The sequence below is a fragment of the Limulus polyphemus genome, unplaced genomic scaffold (genome assembly GCF_000517525.1).
Source record: "Limulus polyphemus unplaced genomic scaffold, Limulus_polyphemus-2.1.2 Scaffold342, whole genome shotgun sequence".
Classification (NCBI taxonomy): Eukaryota; Metazoa; Arthropoda; class Merostomata; order Xiphosura; family Limulidae; genus Limulus; species Limulus polyphemus.
In genome coordinates this window covers 60,654-81,909 of record NW_013665952.1, presented here as the reverse complement: position 1 = coordinate 81,909, position 21,256 = coordinate 60,654, and the positions used below count along the sequence as shown (strand labels likewise).

Here is a 21,256-nt window from a genome sequence, read left to right as displayed (position 1 = left end):
TTTAATAAGAGTTAATAATGTTTTTGGTTAAATTCAAAGGACTTTTTAATTGAACAACAAGAAAATTTATTGCATCCTTACAAAATACTAGTAAGGCCTCATTTGATATTCAACTTTTTATTAAAAACATTCTAGAACAAAATCAAGAAATGTTTTTGTATAAAACTTCCTTTATGGACACATTCATCCAACATAATGAGACTGATTTTCATATTTGATGTTTTCATAAGAAAGTCTATGCTGAAATGAATACTAATTTTAGAATTTTCTTTTCTATATTTTCCAACCTAACTGAACTTATTATGTTAATTCCTGAATTTTTCAAATGCACTGAATTCCACTAACTTCCAGAGCCTTTCGTCTAACCAGTCCATCATCTTTATAAGATCAGAAAATATTAAACAAATAAAAGGCTTTCCTCCGACCTATGGCAGCAAAAACATTCAAGATACACTTCAGACGTGACAAACTATTCCAATGTCTGAAAATTGTGAACGATATTTATATATTTAGTTCTTTCATACTTTAGTGATGAATTATTCATTTTAAAAAACAAAAACTGTTCAACTTTTATACAATCTTTACACAAATTACAATTAAATATTTTTGAAAGTCAATTCAAACTTCCTAACCTTATTTTGCTACAAGAATATCAATTCCTAAACTACTAAGAGCACTAGTTGTTTATATACTTGTTCTTCCTGCTCAAATGGTTATGTCAGCTTCATCACTAGATAGTTTCAAGAAGCAGCTAATAATCATGTAGCATTTCAAACTTAAAATTTATAAGTTTTTACATATGTGCAAAGTGACAATTGGAAAAGAATATTTTGAAATTTTTTGGGAGGATTCCACTGAGCAAAGCTTATACATTAATGAATCTCTTGCATTCAATACATTATGCCAAACCATAGAGCTGGGCAATTAGTGGGCTACATAACAGACCATCTGTGCTCTGTGCAATTTTAGCTTTATAAGTTGTTGTTTTTACTTCAAGTTTATTTAGCTTTACTGATTTGGAGGGGGGGATGGGTGTGTAATTCAAGAGTCTTGGGTTCAATTTCTATTGCCACCAAAATTTGCTTGCTCTGTTTTTTATTGTGACTAGTCAATTAAATCTGTCTCCTACTGTCATTAATTTTGAACTGTTGATTATAGAGAAGGCAACTGGCTAGAGCACTCACTGTCAACCTTTTTCTCTATGCATATGTACCATAATTTGAGGAACACTTTACTAATTGGTTAATCAAATGTAATTGATTAATGGCACCATTGGATAATTGATTAGCAAATATTTTGATAGTTGGAATAATCAAATTGTAATGTCTGTAAACCATAATATTATTTTATAAGAATTGATTTAATTGTGATTTTGGTTAATCAACTGTTGGAATAATCGGAAACACAAATTTTGCTTAGTTGCTTATTTTCACGATAGTCAATTTAACCATAATTTCAATTAATTGATTGTTGGAATAATCAAAAACAGTAGTAATCAAAACCACCAATTTCAATTAATCGACTAGTTTATAAGTAATTGGTTATATCAATGAATCAATTACATTGCCTCGCTCTACCTAACTATTAATATGTAGAAGTTTTCCTATAACATTTTGCTCAGATTAGAAATAAATGTTTCAATAATTCTAATTAAGCTATGTTAACAGTAATACATTCATGTTTACAAAATGGAGGTAACTTAATCATTTCTTCTGATAATGAATAAATGAGTAAGGTTCAAACTTTTCATTGTGCTGTTACTGTGAACTTCTTTGTGATGTTGCACATTTTGTTGGAGGTCTGGAGGAAAACTTATATGAAAACTTTGCGAAACTAGTATTGAGTATTTTAAACTACAATAATGTTGCTCAGATCTTTACAAACAACTGAATAAGTATAATCATGTAATCAACAACTGCAAATCAAATGTGAAATGCATATGTACTTCTTCACTGTTTTGTGAACCACAAAATACAACACAAATATAAAAAAACACACATTTTTATGCCAAGAATAAGTTTTTTGGCATTAAGGCAGCCTTCAGATTTTTTTTATGGACAGGGTCTTCAATTTCTGGATTTATATTTCTCCTGGACAATTGAAAAACTAAGGTTGAGTCAAAATGCTACATCCTTTAAATTTATAGTATAATTATAAATTAATTAATTAATCATTTTATAGTAAATTTAATGTTCAACTTTAGGTTCTGATCACATAATTCAATTAACTAATGAAAAATATGCATACCATAAAATTGATATACATAAAACTAAAACTAGATCCAAATCCTAATTCAGTAATTGTAATATTTGCAAGTTGAATTACACCATTCTCAAAAGTTACCTAACACTATAATGATATAACTTTAGATCAGTGGATTGTACGTAAAGTTAGACGTCGTATTATATTTATACTTTATAGTACACTACTAGTACTAGTAGCCTCATGATGTAAAGCCAATGGTACTACTCAAGATTAGTTGGTATTTTCCAGCCTACTCAATTTTACAAGAAGTTTAATGTAAACTAAATTTAAGCACTTTAGAAAATAATAAGCAAGCTTACTCACCGCTTACTAATCCAGATTATTATAGTTATCGGCACTGGATATAGCATACAATTTACAATACAGCCTATAGGTGTGGTTGATATATATTTATATTGTCAATTACTGAACTAGTTATACTTATATTTATAACTTAAGTTATGGGTAAGTTTTAGAAATTAGAATTACTCAATTAGCTTTAAATGAGGCAACATATAAACTAGAAATTTTACTAATACGAGTAATTGTAGTATTAATCACACATACTCCTATTGTAAATGAGAAACAAAGTATAATCTACAAACCGCTTTATTTTTATGCTTCAATCACTTAAAAACAATTTAACTTAGCCTTCGTAAATTACTGATAGTAATACTTAGGTTTAGCAAGAAGCACTAGCGCCATCTGTAGTAGCGTGTTCTCGCGTGAATCGATAGATTTGGTGAGATTATTCAATACTGCAGTGTGGACTGTAGAGAGTAAATGTGGTTTAGCTGGAAAACTGGAAGCAAGAGGTAAATGTTAATCATAATCTTTGAAACATTATAACTTGCGTAGTTCTCATAATGAATTAATTTTCTTATGCTACAACTGTATAGCAAAAAGATTATTTATCGTGTTTTAAATGAAATTGTGTGTGTAGTACACTACATACAATTACAAGTCAGATATGAATTTTAAAATATCCTAAGACTTAAGTTAATAAGGTTAACACATTTAATTCAGTATAACTATAAATTAAAACTGCTTCACTTTTATGTTATATAACTTAGAAAGAGTAAGTGTTGAAATGTAGCTTACACTAACGTACATTACACAGAAGAATATTATTCTAATATAAAATTCGCACTAATAGTAATAATGTTTTATTGAATATGAAACTGTTGTAACTTGTAATTTACCACTGACATTACTCGTTAGCCTGTTTTAGTGTTTACAAATACAAGTACTGAGTGTTAGTGTTATTATTTTGTTGTCAGCAAATGTATGTTAGTTATTAAACGTCATGTCATGGGGTTGTTTGAAGAAGGAAACTAGTTTTACTTTTAGATATTGTGTTGAGTGTTTGTTAACCAACTTGATTTTAATAAATAACATTCTATTAATTGTATTATGGGAGGTTTTAACTGTAAAAATGTTAACTAGGATTGCATGGAGTCAGATGGTGAAGGCGATAGTTTTAGAATTAACATAGGACAATCTTCTCTATTAACCAAAGATTACACTATTTTGAACTTAATATTATAAGTAACTACTGATGAGGATATCATTCAGAAGGTTGAGATAGGGAAATGTTTGGAAACCAGGGATTGTTGTGTAATTAGTTTAAGGTTTTATTCTAAATTAAGATCAAAGTTAATACTATTTTATTTTGGAATCTTGTAGCAGCTAACTTTGATACTATAGGAATTATCTTTGGTTAATTTGTAAGAGACTTGATTGGAAATGCTTGTCTGAAGTGGGAAATGGCTACTCTTGGGACAGTTTACTGCAAATATAAGGCTTGTATGTTCAGGTTAGAAAAAAAACAATAATTAAATCCAGACTTAGCCCATGAAGCTTACAAAGAAAATTAAATGTAAATTTAATGAGAAGTATTAAAAATTCAGAATATTCAAACAGCCTGCTAGAAAGGAAGCCTTAGAGACATATAAAAGTAATAGAAAACTAATAACTAGTTAAATAAACATTAAGATATTATAAAGGGCATATGAAAAACATTGGAAAAAATTGGTAATGCTCAGTAACAGTAAAGACTTTTGAAGTTTAACTTAAGTTTGTTAAAGGAAAACAGAATATTAGAATGAGAGTTGAGCCTTTAAAAACCATAACAGCTAGATACCCAGCAGCCAGGAATGATCTTTTAAGTACTAAATACCCAGCAATCCAAAAATGTGAATATTGATAAGTCCCAACATCAATAACAATAATGATAATTTCAAATTATGGACTGCTGGGTATCTAGTATTTCAAAGATTGTTCATGGCAGCTTCTAGCAAATGCCTACACCGGGTGACACTAATCAAGAATGACTATCGATATTTATTTTTCAAGAGCAAAAGTTTTATTCAGGTCATTTCATTGAGCTTGAAGACAAATCAGCCTCGTTATTTACTATTACTCATTCTCTAAGTTAAGTGAGAGGTGATCATAGTCAACAGTTTTCAAATTTTTACACTGCCAGGTATTTAGTATTTGAAAGTTCATTCCTGGTTGCCAGACATCTAGCCACTGTGTTAAAAAATTAAAGTAGTTGATGATTATGAAATGGCTGAGTACTGCTTTTTTTATTATCAATTTTTACTAGAGAAGATGTAAGTTGGAATCCATAAGCAGACTTCCTACAAGATATCATATCCATGAATGAAGTTAAAGCTGGTAAGCTCAAAATTGATAATATTAAAAACAGATAAGGCACCTGAGCTAGATGACATTTATCCTAAGGTAATGAAAACAAAGGATCCAAATCATGGATCATTAATTTTCATTTTTATTGAATCCATTAATAATGGTGAGGTGGTGGAAGACTAGAGAGTAGCCAGTGTCACACTAATTTTTAAGGATACAAATGAAGACAGACATAATTATGACATATGGACAAAAGGGACCATTTGGTCCTTGAAGGTTGTTTTTGCACATACACCATTGAGAAAAGAAGCAACAGGAATATTTAAATTGAGTGTGATGGATCTGGGTTGAAATCACTGGGTTACTTAATGTACATTAAAGATTAGCACATAGGAAAATGTTTGGATATATTTTTTAAGTGTTTTGACTGATATTTTTTGTGCATGCTTGTATGAAATACCCAACCAGTTTAGTACCCTTTCCAAAATCTTAGTTTTTTTAATGAATTTTGGTATGTTACATCAGTTTACAAAAAGATCAGCTTTTGTTAAATTGCCAATTACATCTGAAAGTTAAAAAAACAACAACTAGCTTTTAAGATCCAAATTTTTGTGAGGTAAATTTCTACATGAAAGCACAAATCAAAATGTTTTAATGTAATCAGTAATAAAGTATTGTATGAAATGCTAACTAAAATAAAATGAAATGTCAAAATAACACTGAATTGAGAACATTCATAGTTTATATATGGAAAACTTAAATGTTTTTTATAATGAACTACAGGCACATATAGGAAAAGTTGTCTAATTGAATCTATAAATCCTTTATAAGTATTTTAACTGGTTGTTTTGAAATGCTAACATAAACTAAGCTTTTTTGTGAGGTTATCAAATTACTTAGATTGTAAAATGTAAACATTGAAGTATCAAAGATTGATATTATAAGTTTTTCATGAGATACTAACAAAAGTGAATGGGGATCAATTGAGAAAAACATCACTATAAATCAGTGTGAGTGTGGAGGGGAGGGAGTATGTAACAAAGTAGGTGGATGGTTGTCTGCTTGGGCCATGAAATTGTAGTGGTTCAGTAGAGCTTTGGCCTGAGACTCATCAGAAAACTATTTAGAATATATTGCTTTTCACTTATTTTAGATCATTATTACAATAATTGATAAGATTACTATGTCAGATTTTTCTTTTCTTTTTTTTATTCTAAGGGCAATATAACATTAGAAATACACAGAAATATATCAAGGATGCTAAAAGTGAATAGGAATTGATGGAGGTATATGTGACCAGCACTTTTGTACAACATATCATACTGTACAATACATCATAAACAATAGCCACACTAGATTATATGTGGTTGTGCAACACTACAAAAAGACTAGCAGAAACATCACTTCTCGAACTAGTTAACTTAAGAGAACATGACTCACCAATATACACTACCTGTAACCCCTGCTTTTTCACTTAAGAATAGAAGTATAGGCCATTGTATATAGTACTAGCTTTAATTTTTTTGGTTTACCAGAAACCATTTTTGTGTGTGTGTGTGTGTATGTATAATTTTTTTGCAGTTTGCATATGTGAGATCTTTTTATTGACTCAGGATTAGAAATGATCAACCCGTTTTCTGTTACACTGTATAATTGACATAGTTTTATATTTTAATATATTAGAAGTTTTGTTTTATTTCATAGTAATTGGTTTATCTTTACATACTGGCTGAATCCTTGTAGTATAACACTCAGTAATAGCATTTGAGTCATTAATGAGGTAATGGACGTTATTTGATTGGATACTAAGTATCCAGTCAAGTGGCCGAATAAATGTAAATTTGGCTGTTGAATAGTTGATATTTACAGTTTTATTAGTTCCACAAGACAGTGGGGCATGTAACCAGAATTTTTTTTAAAGGGTAGACAAATTGCAGGCTGAATGATATGCTAACTAAACATAATATGATTTTATTTGAATACCCATACTGTAGTTGATTCTGTTTAGTGTCTACGACTGCCAATAATATATCTTTCTAGAAATGAAAGAATTGTGTAGTATGAAAATAAGCATGTTCAGAACTAACAATTTGTAAGGATCTTTGAAGTTTATTGGATCCAATATTGAATGGAAGAGTGTAATGTCAAGTGCTGGGGTGTTAAACAAACAAGAAATCATTCAGGAGTGTTACCTAGAACAAATAACCATGTTACATTGATGATAATCATGGCAGAGTTACACAGTGCAATTGATGAAATCATTATTGGATAATCAATTAAACTAAAATGTTACTAATAACAGGTTTGTTCACGTGAAAAAGTCATAACCTCTATGAATTAACCAGAGAAAACTCGTTGAAAATATTAAGGAAGAAATAAACTAATTTGTTATCATTACATGGACTGGATTTGAATTTGTTTTACCAAATAATCCAAAGGAACCCACCCAATGTTCGAACATGTTGCAACAATATACTCAGTTACAACACAAATACCTTATATACTCACAAGTAGGTTTCTGGCTCAGAAGTACATGTAATACTTGTATGTTACCCACTGACAATAATTGTTAACTAAACAAATGATACATATACAATACACCATGGTTTTAAAATTGTGTACAAGTTACTTTGATAATTAATGTTGAAAAATATATTTTAACTGTGTAGCATGCCTTTTACATTACAGTAGTTTAACATCATAAATTACACATTTTGTTTTTATAATCTTAGAGAAGTAATTTTTTAGCGTTTGCATGTTTGTTATGCCTTTATGAAATCTTTAATATTCTATTAGTAATGTTAATCAAAATGGAAGTTTTATTCAAGATTTGGAATGTTTAGAAAAAAGGACTTCCACCTATATCTATCTATCTTTTACAGATGTACATTATATTGGCTGATAAGATAACTCAGGTTCAAATCCAACCATAAATCTATTGTAAGCAATGTACATGTATTGTTATTGATGAGGTACACACACAGATATGAGTAATATGAATTTGGCATCTCGACACAAGGAACTTTAGATATATATATATATATATGTGTGTGTGTGTGTGTGTGTGTGTGTATATATATATATAGATGGAAAGATTGTTGGTATTTCTCCCACTTGTTCATGTACATGTAACTTATTTTGAATGACCTCTGCAGTTTGATATGTATTAAAAAAGAATTACCACTGAAGTGCTCTACAGATGTAGTTCATTAGGAGCTTGTATTTTTTGGCTTGGAAATATTTTATTTAATATTGATGCATTTTTATTTATATGAAACTGGTATCTATTGAATTCTTGAATTATAACACACATTATTGCACAAAGTTAGTTCTAAATATTAACTTGGATTGCTTTAGAATCTTGTCACCTACACTGTGTGTAAACCATGAAATTAGTTAAGTGAAGCTGGAACTTACTTTATTTCCAATCTGATAATCCAAGTTGGTCAACACGATGTATTTGAGTCCTGTTATGTCTCTGTTTACATGCATTTAAATTATGAAATAAATGCACATTTGGAAGAAAGGTACTTGAGGAACAGGCAAAAAACATTAATTTTTACATATCCAGAATGAAACTATTGCTCTTGTTACTTTGTGCATTCTGATGCTGATTCAGTTTACACATAGTTTACATGTTACACAAATGATGTACATATCACTCAACTATGCATATTTTGAAATTTGGTGTATTATTAAAAAATCTTGATCCTGTATTCTTATTGATAGAGATTAAAATATAAGTTTATAGTTACAATGAGCTGAGTAATAATGAGTCAAAAAGATTGTTCTATAACTGCTTTTCAGTGTAAGTGATTGACTGGTTTCTATAACTTATCTTACAGGAGATGACCATGGTTCCTTAATATTCCCATCATTGTGTGATTTAGATTGAACATATTCTCAAGTGTAGTGCAACTAGGGCTACAGAGCAGTTGTCCTCAATATTCATTGTGTTATAAAAATTTGTTCTGTTTATTTTCTTGTGTGGATATTCTCTCTTTGAAGGCCAAACTATGAAAATGGTGTTATCTCAGCGACAACGGGAAGAATTGTGAGTATAATCTGAAATCGTATATTCATAGTGTTTGATCTAAAAGTGACAAAACAGAAGTACATGTATCCCAGATCTGCAATTAGTTATTTTTCTGGAAATTTTGAAAATTCATCTGATATTAAGCTTAATTTCTTGTCTCTCTTTGCAGTATAAATCTGTGACTACTCAAAATTCAGAAATATTTTGTGCATTCCAATCATTAAATGTAAGAGTTAAACCTTAATAGTTTTTTGAAGTATTGTCTTAAAAACTATTTTGAAAGTTAACTTTTAAATTTGTTGTTATAATATTTTAGACATATAGGAGTTATTACTGGAATTTCATCATTAAAATATGAGTATAAACAATAATACACAGTAAAAGAAACTAATCTTCACATTCAACATGTTTTGTATGATAATTCTTCAACCATTTCCTGATGACTACCCTGAGATGGGGTCGAAAGCTTATTGAATAAAAAAGTTTTTAATGTGAAGATTAACCCATTTTATTTTGTATTGGTTAATATCTAGAGGCTATTAATAAAAATATTTTTACCATGATATGGTTATGTTATTATCAGAATAGCACACAATAATTACAAGTGGGTGGGTAAACTGCATTATTGTATTGTGTTCCAAAATGGCATTAAAGTAATGCTACACATATAAAGAACATGTTTTGTATCATGATACAACAGACTACTGTTGTTTTACATGCATATACTCCAGTTAGAATACCAGTAAGGTGCAATAATTTTTTATTTTAATGATTACTTAAATTTACTAGTAAAAATTGTAGTAGTAGTTTCTTTCCAAGCTTCTTGTGCTTAGTGTCTACTCTTTACTCTTTAACCTGGACTAGTCTTTTTCAGATTGTTACTTTTCAGGTTACTTTGTCAGTAGTGGATATTCATTATGGCAGGAGTGTTTACCATACCTTTAACCAAAGAATTGCCTTTATATTTCTTGTGGATCATACAGAATGTCATCCAGGTGTGGGAATGGATATCTTTAGTCATTCACATGGAAGTTAAAAGATTCCATACTTCTTATTCATTCAACTTCAAGGACATTCTTCACCTTGCATTCTGGCTTTTACAAAAAGCCATTGGAATCTTCTGAACTTGTGACCTCCAATGACTATTCTTCAGTGCTTTTTAGCAGACTATTGATAACTGTTCAAGATGCCCCTTGGATGTGTGGGTATTTCTTCCCCCTTCTTTCTGGTACTCTTGTGATTGTGACTGGATCACTGTCAAATCATTTTGGTTTTTCTTTCTTTTATGTAAGTTCATCTCTCATAGGTCCTCTCACCACCTGTTGTATGGTTTTTGACATTCACTGCATCTGTCTTCTGTCCTAGGCCTAATCATTGGCAATTATCTGTTACCTGAATTGTTGAAAGAGAAGAAAACTTCTCTTCAAGATTAAATGGAATTAATATTCTCCAACAACTCACCGCACTCCTTATGTCAGTAGCAGAGAAGCAGAAACTACTTAATCTGGTTTCTAGCCTTTAATCCTTTACTGTGGTATGTACTTTTCTTTCTTTCAGACATGCCTTGTGTCTGCATTCTCAAATCTTGTTTTGATCATAGAGCAGTATAAATTTCACAACTCTTTGTGCCTTTGTACATTACATTCAAAGAGAAGAAAAATAATTATACAATGTATTTGTATGCTACTTATATGTGTTCACAAATGCTATTTAGCAAAATACAGTACATGTATGTTAATATTCATATTCCTAAATTTGTTTTCTGTCTGATATGTAGCCAGGGACATTTATCACAACACAAAATAAAGTAGATTTAAATCATTATTGTGAACTTCACCTATAATGTAGAACTACAGGTGTTACATGGATGTGCATATACACATTTTCATATGTGAGAATTTTCTGTTTCATTTTTTCCTATGTTACTCTGTCATTATAAAGTTCCTGTTAAGTACCTTAACCTTTGTATGATAAAAATGTAAATTGAAATGGCATGGAATGAAAAAAAAATAATGTTATTTGGGGTGAGAAGGATACCCCTTTTTAATTTTTCCTTGGTTCATCTTTTTTTTTTCTAACATAATTTATTTCTATATATAAAGAAAGGTGCAAAGGATGGGTGGAAATTTTTTTACCAATTCTTTTTTATCTAAGACTTGGACAACTCAGGAGAGTGGTAGGGTGTTTCCCCTGTTTCTAACCCCTTCTCTTTCTTTGACAGATGCTTTGCATTGTTATCTTGCTTGTACTGAGCATTTCTTCTAAGATTGCATTTGCATTTTTATACAGTGGACTTCAAGCTTATAATAAAACTGTCCTGTCACTCTTACTCTTTGGATAGAATCCTTTATTTGCCCAAATTTGTGGGGGTTCTTTCTGGTGAGTTGCATTATGTTTTTTGGGTTATTTTTTCATCAGTTGCATCACTTGGTAATGTCTGTAGCAGCAGCTTCCTTTAAATAATATTGTTAAGGCTGGTATTTATAAGTTTCTGAGTATCCTCATGTCATCATACTTACAGCATGTTACTGTTTCATCAGTTATCCACATGACAGTCAAACCCATTCCATACAAATAGCACCTGTCTGGTGCTTTCATGATATCTGGTTAGTTATTTTGAAGACAACATGGTTGAAGCTGTCCAGTGGTGTGTGCTCTCTTTCCCCACTAGAATTTGATGTTATATCCTGATTTCTTACAGAGGATTTATTGACTATCTTTATTCAATGTAAACATTATACTACATATTTATTTAGAGGCATTTGAAATATGTATTTTTATCAGTCAAACTGAATTTGTATAAGGTCTTATCTCTAGATGGTTTTAATTCTATCTTTCCCTTTCCTACCCTTGTCTGGACCTTTCTGAAAGTATTACCTCTGCAGCCACACAGAGACACAAGTGGGGTTGCTGATTGATTGCTCATAATCTATGAGAACTCTTATCAAGAGTAATGGCACAAGAAGCAAGGTGGGAAACACCTGATCAAGAATCATTTAATGAATTAACCATACACTATGTTTTTAGAGGCAAATCATAAATTGAATTTATATTAATAATGAAAATGTAGATTTTAGTCAGTTGAGTTGTAAAATAATACAAAACAAAATGTATAAAATTTTAATTGCCCATTTTCTTTTTATGCTTCTTTGCTTTTAATTTATTAATTTGGTAAAGTAGGTAATTGATATTAACTCCTAACTACATGTACTTATTGCTAGTCCTTGAGCTGATTTTAAGAGTATTAAATGACACCTTTCCCCCAAAAAAAATAAACTAAAAGTGGAAAATTATGAGGTTTTAACTTTTGGAAACCTATGTGCACAGTTGGACTTTTTGTTATATTCTCTGATAGTTACCTGTTACAATTATTTGTTACAACATGCAGCACTTCTGTGGTCAGATATTTCAAATAAAAGTTACTGGAAATGTGTAGTTTAGATAAGTGGACAAAATATGCTAAAGAGTGTTTATGTCCAAAAGTAAAACTTATTGTGAAATGTAATAAATATAGGACTTTGCCATGTATACTGCAACTAAAGGTCAATACTCTGGCAATAATGGGTGTGGTTTGGTGCTGTAACATCTACATGGCTCTTGCTGTTTACGTCATCATGTCTCATTTTACACACATTATACATTTTGAAGTTCCTGTATTGTATTAATGAGTGTTTTTCTTTTATAAACTAGTAAAACTAATTATTTATGAAAAAATAAAATAAAGTGAGAGAAATTATATTTAATTTGAATGAATATTTTTTTGTAAAGATCTAATGTGGAACTAGATATTGGCCATCTTGTGTTTTTTCTCAAACAGTCTTTTGATATTAATCAGCAGCAAAGTTCTTAAATGGTTTAACTTATGTGATTTCATGACTTTGTGATTTTTACAAATGTATTTAATTCTGATACATACTTCACAGTTTCCAATTGAATAACTAAAAATGACATGATTGAATTTTCATTGTTATATTGACTTACTATACTAGAATTTTTAATTGTTTTAATATAAAAGCTTAGATTGACTCTCACACTACACATCATATGTAACACTGTATTTTGGCACATTTAGAATCATTCACTGATTTTTTTAAATAAGAAGAGTTTAATAGCAAAATAGCCTTAAGAAATAAGAACAGTATTTTCCTTGCTAGTAGATATATTGAATAAATTCTTTCATTCTTTCCCTTTCTTAAGTACATGTTCCCATCTAAAACAGTGTTGTAGTAGTTTAAAACATTTTGTACAAATACAAAGAAAGGGTATTCCCCTTCAGAGTTTACCAATTTCATGTGTGTAAAGGAATATTAAAATGTGTCTTTTTGTTTTTATCGTGTATCTAAAAATGAACCTATGTAGTGAAAGAGGTATAATTAAATCTAAAGTAAGGATATTTAGAACTGCAAGACAAGAATGTTGAATTAGTGTACTAAAGGGAGTAAACATTCACTAATCTGTTGCCCAGAACTACCTAATTTTCAGTTTCATCTACTGTGAATTCCATATATACTAGCCCTGAGACAAGTGTGATTCTCTTTGTATGAAATTTGCTCATGTATGTAAAATCAATCTCTGTATTTAATTTTTGAAATTTACAAAACTGCTACATTATATTTTTTCTTTGAAATCATTTAATACCTACTGTTACTGAAATTGTGAGGTTAGTAGCTTATTTGTCGATAGGCTAATCTTAAGCCTGATATAGACTTATGTATGGCTCATTTACTTACTTGTAAATTAAAGGCACGTTTTTAAATATAAACTCAATCCAAACAAACATTGTCATCAAAATAAATATATAACAAATTTGTTATACGCAATACATATCCAACACTATAAGTTACGCATATTTTTAAATACAAACTTAATCTAAATAACATTCATATTAAAAATAAATACTTGACAACAAATTCATTACACTGGTATCTATCTCTAACTTCTATTTCAATGTTATTTGGATATGGAATACAGTTGTACTTAACACTTTAAACCAATGGTTTTCAATTTTTTTGACTCGGGATCCACCTGTAAGCATTGATGATCAATCATAACACAGAAAATAACGTTAATGCAAAACATTTGGCTTACTAAATAGAAATGCATACATTAAACTATTTATTTCCAAAGTCTGTTTTGAACCCTTTTACACATTATGATGACCCACTTTTGGATCGTGTCTCGTGGGTTGAAAAATGATGTTTTAAGGAAAGTCTTGTGTTATTGAGTGATATTTCATGTGGTTACATGTATTCTGTATGACACTCTGTAGAAGTAGATGGCTTTTGTGTATTGTACACCTAGTTTTGTTACTGGTTAGGAAGCCCTAGAACATGTTGAATTCTATGCTGTAAATCTCTGAAACTATTATTGATGTGTCTACAGACTTAGCGTTTATAAAACTATAGTTCTCCAAGTTAAAAGTATATGTCCAACACTTAACATGAAAAAACATTAATGTGGGGTTTTGTATGCTAAATTAGCTTGAAAATGTTATTCTGAGTTGTTCATTACCTAACTGAAAACAATTCCATAAATGTTGGCTTTAGAGGAAATGTACAATCTTTTCTAATGAGAAAAGTTCATATGCATGTTAAATAAAACATTGATATCCATAATGATTTTAAGAATATATTAGCTACCAGGTAAGCATGTTCATGTTACATGTCTTTTGATAATTTTACATTACATACTATAAAACGTTTCACATAAACCTTGAATATTATTTTTCTTATGGTTTGAAAACAGTTCTATAAGCAATATATTATAAATACCAATGGTTATGGCTTGTGTTAAGTCATCACCTTCAGTTTCTGTTGTACAAAGAATTGTGTAATAATACATAGAATGTGCTTATGCCCATTTGATTATAATTTTAGTGAATTATTTAAAAAATAAATATATTTATATTGTAGACTTTAATAGTATTTTATTACTAAATCTTGTACCTATACAGAAATAGTGTTCAAAATGTGTAAAAGCTTACACAGTCAAACATTGTTTTTCATAACTTCAGGTTTTTGGTACCTTTTTAAAAATAACTTTATATATTCTGTAACATTTATTATTATTAATGCAATGTGTAAAATTACCAAGTATGGATTAAACATAGGTATTAGAACTTTTTTCTTAAATACCAAAAGGAATCTGTACTTGTAACTACATGTTAGTGTGTTATAGATCATGTAAGTTTACTGTACTTACGACATCAGAACTTTGTTGGCATGTTCTATAGAATAGTAGAGTAAAACAAATGGGAAGATAAGAAGATATTTTATGAAATGTGTAAAATAACATTTTTGCAAACGTAAATCAGCCATTTCAGAGTAGTGTGTCTAACAAGTGCTAAACTGAATATAAAGGAAATATGTAATGTGCAGTTTAAACTGGTCATATCTGTGAATAATTTTTATTGATGTAAATTACTGATCTTATGTTTCTGATGAATCTGTTCATCTCATTGTTGGAACAAATTTTATTATGGCATGATTGATACTAACAAACAACTGAACACTTTAATTTACAAAATCTTTTACCCCTTTGTAAATGAGAGTAAGATTACTTGCACATAAGTTACTTCTACCTATTCCTATTAAAATGCCTTTACTTGGATCTAACAAATTGTTTATGATGTTTAATTTCCAATATGATATCCTACCTCCTCACAAAATAGCTTTATTTGATTAGTACTGCCCTTTATTGGTGCAAATATTCAACACTCCACCACTAGCCTTCCACCTCCTGCTTCTGCATATCCACATGTAAATGATTATTTAGCAGCCCTCCACCAATAGGAGCGCGACACAACTCCTATTGTGATGGGGTTGTTTCCAATTTCTTGGGCTGTGGCTGCATGACAACAATCTTCCTTTGACTCCTTGGTTTCCTAATTCACTATACCATAGATACCTCTTGGCTACCCAACCTTGGGAGTTCCATGGAGCTACTTCTTTTCCTGTTCTTTGTCTTATCAATTCTGTTTGCTGTTCCCCCTCCAGCTGGGTGGGACATCGACACATTCAGTGATTACTCTTATTTGAAGTGGATTCTTGGCTCTAAAACATTTTGTGCCTGCCTTTCTCTCCTTTTACACAACTATAGTCTCCCTTCACTGACAACTCTTGGGTTGTGCAAGTCCTTTCTTCTGTAAGTCCCTGCTTTTTGTGCTCCACCTCTTCTTTTTCCTCATCCTCTCACCCGTCTTTCCCTTCAGTTCTCTGCATCTTCACCTTCCTGGGAGTTTTATTGATTATCGTGTTGGGCAAACACAGCTATCTTCCCACCATGGAGATCTTGGTATTGAAAGTTTTTCAATCTCCTTCTCTTCCTGGGTGATATGTTCTCTTGTTTTTAGGGTCTCTGGCATCCTCTTCAGTGGGCTCTAGAAGATCTTTAGCACATGTTCTATGATCCCTTATTTTCCCTAATGCCTCTCTACTCATATTTCCCTCCCTCTCTGTTGTGGTGGCTTGATCACTCCAACATGACCCAGGGTATTCCACCCCACCATTAGATTCTGGTGATCTGGTTTCTAGAGGCATGATCTCTAGTTTTTTGACATTCTGGATATGGCTGCAGCTTTTCAGGCTTTCCGTAATCTTCAGTTGTAGTTGTTGGGTCTTCTTATGATGATCCATTCTGATGCTTCAATGGTTGTTTCTTAAATTAACTGCCAGGGAGGCACCCACTTTCAGCACCTATGCTTTACTTCATTGTTGTTTTTTATTTACCCCCATCTATGTTAATGACTGCTGGTTACTGAGTAGTGCTAGCCACACTTTTTGCCTCTAGTATCACACTATTCTCTTTCTTTCAGCTTTTTCTCCTTCTCTTTTGTGGTATCTTCATTCGGACATTCACATCTTTGCTGCCTCCTGTCCTCTATGCCAAAAGGACCAGTTGATTTGTACCCTGACTGCTGCTTTCTTCCAAAGACTTAGACTGCCTGGTATGGTGATCAGTTTTGTTATCATCTCTTTCTCTCATCTGTTTTCTCACTATGCAGTTGTTCCATTGCAAGTCATCTCTTACACCCAGTTAGGGCTGTCCATTGCTATCCCACACAGACCACCTCCTTTCATGGACACTGCCATTGCTTGTTTTTCCCATTGTTCAGCTTCTACTCTAGGGACTTATCCCCTTCCATTTTAACCACTTCAGTTCATTAGTTAATCTGTGGGTGAGTTTGACTGACCACTTTTTTAACATCACCTCCCATCAGATTAGGCATATCACAGCCTCTCTTGCCTCCTTTTGATACCAACCTTTGGTGGAGATCTTGCAAGCTGGTGTGTGGACTTGCCTACCACATTTATCTCCCATTAGTTATAACAATGGGTGGTTTCATGTGAATCTGATATTTGCCTTCCCCTGGTTACCAATCTCCATTCTACCCAGAGGCTCTAGCATGGTATGGCTTTCCTGTTGACTTTTCATTTCCAGCTTCATCACTGATCTTGTATTATCTCCATGCCCTGGCATATTTCATGACACCACCTCGTGTACAGTTCATTTTGTACAAATCATCAAAAAAAAAATAGAGGTAAATCATATCAAAGATAGTGAAACCAAAAAATAAAAAACACAACAACAAATGCTCACATAACATATGGAATTACATATTGGATCCTGCCGAATGGTTGGTATTGCCTCATGGGAAATATCTACCCGAATTTTGCATTGAATGGGGGAGGACAGAAAGTATTAAACCCATCTTCCCCTGCTGAGTGCCCACTTCTGAGATGAGGTTTTTCTTCAAGATTGTTCCACAGTATATCTGTATAATTGACCTGGCCATTTCTACACGTTTTTTTCATAAACAAAACAAAATAAATAAATAATAAAAGTACAACTACAGGTGTAATTCTGCCCTTACACCTAGCTCAGACTTGGTGTCTTTAGTCACAGTAATCTTTTGCACTCTCTCTCGATGGGAACCCAATTCCAGATGATTGTACCTACTCTTGTAGTGAAGTATGGAATAACCCAGTTACAAAGCACAGGAGAAGCTGATATCAAGAGTTTCTTCTGTGAGTGGTGCTTTCCCCCTAGTAAGAGATCATTTAGGTCCACCCCTCGTTTGAGATGTAGGGCTTGGGTGTTACCTGGAAGTGTAGTACAGGACACCTTATTACAGTATCTCCCAAAAAGTTCTTGGTGGATATGTACAACTGGATGTGACTTGAACTTGTTTCTGGACACAGGTGAGGGCTCCTCATTCTTCAATCTGTCGTTATAGTATCTATCTTGTAAGTAATTAACCACGATGAAACAGCCAATAGTCCAAGCCACACTACACATTTTAATGTTCCACCCTACATGACAACGCATTACCACCAGTACTGGATTATCCTCACATCATTGGTTCTACTATTTCAGTACAAAAAACAAACAAACTTGGGCAAAAATTATTATATGATTGAGAATGATGCAGTATTCTACAGGGTGCTGTTACAGTAGGCGATCCCCAGTCTCATGGAAGTCACACCCCATGGGCTTTCCCTTTTTTGTCACTATTTCAGAAATGAGTTAATCTTTCTTCTGGTGCATTTTCTTTGCCTTATCAAGAAGGAGCCTATGATCATGTGCTAGTGGTCACGGGAATTACCGCGCATTGAGGTCGAGTTGCCCTTCTATTGGTTGAGGAATACAGTTTCTTGTCATCACTCGCATCCACTTGTACAGTAGTATCAAGCATCATTATTTAAGCTAATATCGCGGGACGCTAAACGATCTTTAATTAGGAGAATTTCATAAATTTAGCAAATTTGTGCTAAAAAGTTGGAAATGAATAATCAATAATAGCCGTCCACCCGTATGATTCTTTTGAAACTTGAGCTAGAAACTGCTAATCTAGTTTGCTTGGCCTAACCAATACTTGTGTAGCTGCACGTCCTTTCACCTTATAGTTTGATGCTTTAAATCAGCCGTCTTTAACCCGAATGACAAAAAGCTAAAAACGATCCACTTTTGCTCTGAGGTGAAGCTGTAGTAAATAGTAAAAATTTTAGACCGATAGCTCATGTGACTTTTTGCGTAGGCGTGCGCAAATAATTTGTTCAAAATTGAGCGGTTTTTGTTGAATAACTTTGCACATGTGACGTATATTTCCACCAAATGACATTCCTAATTTTAGGTTGTAAAGATCAGCCAGTGTATAAAATTTTAAAAAATCCATAAAAGTTAAATATGTTTTTTATATCAAATAAAGTTTCCGTACTTTTGGTGCGAAGAAAAAAATAGGAATAAATTCAATCAAAACTGGAGATATTATATCTCGTGTACTTCCTAATGGGATTGCCTTGAAATTTGGTATATGAGGTAAGGGTCCAGTAGAGTAATCCACTGAAAATATGTGATAGTTTGGATTACCACAGGTGGTGCTACAGAAAGTGGAAAATTGCTAAACTATCACTTCTGGTAACAACATACAGTGTGTTCTGCAGATTGTTTTGGCCACACGACACCCTACCATGTGTCTTGATGAATATATAAACATCCATCTTTACTGGCTGTTCATGCTGTCACTCTTAAAGTGGTTTATTAAACTAAATAATTACTTGGATTTGTTGGGGTTCTAACGAAAGAAGTTTCAATAAATAAAGCATCAGTTTATGAAATAGTAGATAAGAACTTATGCACTAATGGTAGCTAAGCAACCGTGTAATTTTGTTTTGAATTTCGTGCAAATCTCCACGAGGGCTATCTGCTCTAGCCGTCCCTAATTTAGCAGTGAAAGACTAGAGGGAAAGCAGCTAGTCATCACCCACCGCCAACTCTTGGGCTACTCTTTTACCAACGAATAGTGGGATTGACCATCACATAATAAAGCCCCCATGGCTGAAAGGGAGCATGTTTTGGGGCGGGGATTCGAATCCGCGAACCGCAGTTTGCGAGTGGAGCGCCCTAACCGCCTAGCCATGCTGGGCCATGTTTGTTTGTTTGTGTTTAGTACAAGCCACACAATGGGCTGTCTGTATTGTGCCCACCGAGGGTATCGAAGCAACTATACGAACTAGATCATTAAATATCCTCTGATAGTTTTGTTCTGCTACACATTTTCGTAAATACCTTATGTTGTAAATGGCAGAAGGTCTGCTTTTGCAAAAATTACCGAAAATAGTTTTTAATTCTAAAACTTTCCACTTGTGCACTACATACACACACACACAAACAAACAAACAACGTGTCAATTTCATTGAAATAGTTTACAGCTAGTAATTGTTGTAAAGTTTCCCTTTGAACGCTGAATGTAAGTCTAAAAGTTGGTGAGATTTTGTCTATGGTGTGTTTAGTATAAACCTCTTCATTTCGTTATACCATTTATTAAGAACTTTGTAGATCACACATAATATTTCATTTATAAGCAGTATTCAGTTTGAAAAAATAGTTTTAACAAACCGAGGTTTACAAACTTGCATGTGGAATTGACTTAAGGTTCATTATCGCAGTATTTGGTGTCGTCATTTGTGCATTTTTATCACCGTGGGTTGTGTACATGTCTCTTTTACAAAGGGCATTCGCATCTATCAACCTATCGGCACGCTTTTGTGTTTCCAGCCGTAATTGGTATATACGTGTACACTGCTCGCTTCAAGATACGTTTTCTTGCACGATTGCGCAGCACGTAAGATGCTTTTGACTTTGTATCGATTTATTTGTTTTCCATCTTGAATGAGTAGAGTCGCGTTACCTTTAAATATGCATTGTCTCCGATTTATTTGTTCGAATAAGTATTTGTAGAATGATTTTAAAAGGTTCCCAGATTAGATGAGAAATTAAACTTGTCGCGCCTTATTGATTTTGAACCTGTTATTTTGTTTATTCATTCTTAAAATGAAAAAAAAAACCTGCATTTTTGTTTTGATTTCTTTTATTTGGTAATTTATAGGAAGGGCAAGATTTCAGTTTTGTTTTTGTTAATTTTAACCAGATGTTTTGTTTATTCATTCTTAAAATGAAAAAAAAAACCTGCATTTTTGTTTTGATTTCTTTTATTTGGTAATTTATAGGAAGGGGTAAGATTTCAGTTTTGTTTTTGTTAATTTTAACCAGGTGTTTAGAGTACGTTTTTGCTTACCTATGCATGTTAGGTCGGTATTTTAGTTATATTTATTTTCATATTTACTTATAATTCTTTAAAAATAATCACTTTTCCATTAGGTAACCAATTTTTCCCCAAATAATAGACAGTGGGTTGTTCTGCTCCACGTCCGCCCCATCCCAAGTATTTTGTGAAGTGGCGCCGCTGGAATCTATTATGTCATTGTTTGAATTAAATCTCTATCAATATCGGAGAATGCGCTAGTACTCTTTATGTAGGGATGGCAC

General features: G+C 32.2%; 2 protein-coding genes across 4 annotated transcripts in view; one reads left to right on the top strand and one right to left on the bottom strand.

Annotated features, from left to right (window-relative positions):
• LOC106457531 (methyltransferase-like protein 16) overlaps window positions 1–2,941 on the bottom strand; it is a 32,132-nt gene extending 29,191 nt beyond the window's left edge. The window contains exon 1 of one of the 2 annotated variants that reach the window (XM_013916961.2): window positions 2,850–2,941. The gene's annotated coding sequence lies outside the window, so the exon portion shown is untranslated. Of the gene's footprint in view, window positions 1–2,568 lie in introns of both variants that reach the window. The other variant, XM_013916962.2, reaches the window with a different exon arrangement.
• A 36-nt stretch (window positions 2,942–2,977) lies between these two features.
• LOC106457530 (lissencephaly-1 homolog) overlaps window positions 2,978–21,256 on the top strand; it is a 71,042-nt gene continuing 52,763 nt past the window's right edge. Inside the window, exons 1-3 of one of the 2 annotated variants that reach the window (XM_022383499.1) lie at window positions 3,041–3,059; window positions 4,853–4,923; window positions 8,739–8,947. In XM_022383499.1, the coding sequence (XP_022239207.1) occupies window positions 8,910–8,947 (38 nt within the window). In that variant the 5' untranslated portion in view covers window positions 3,041–3,059; window positions 4,853–4,923; window positions 8,739–8,909. Of the gene's footprint in view, window positions 3,060–4,852; window positions 4,924–8,738; window positions 8,948–21,256 lie in introns of both variants that reach the window. The other variant, XM_013916959.2, reaches the window with a different exon arrangement.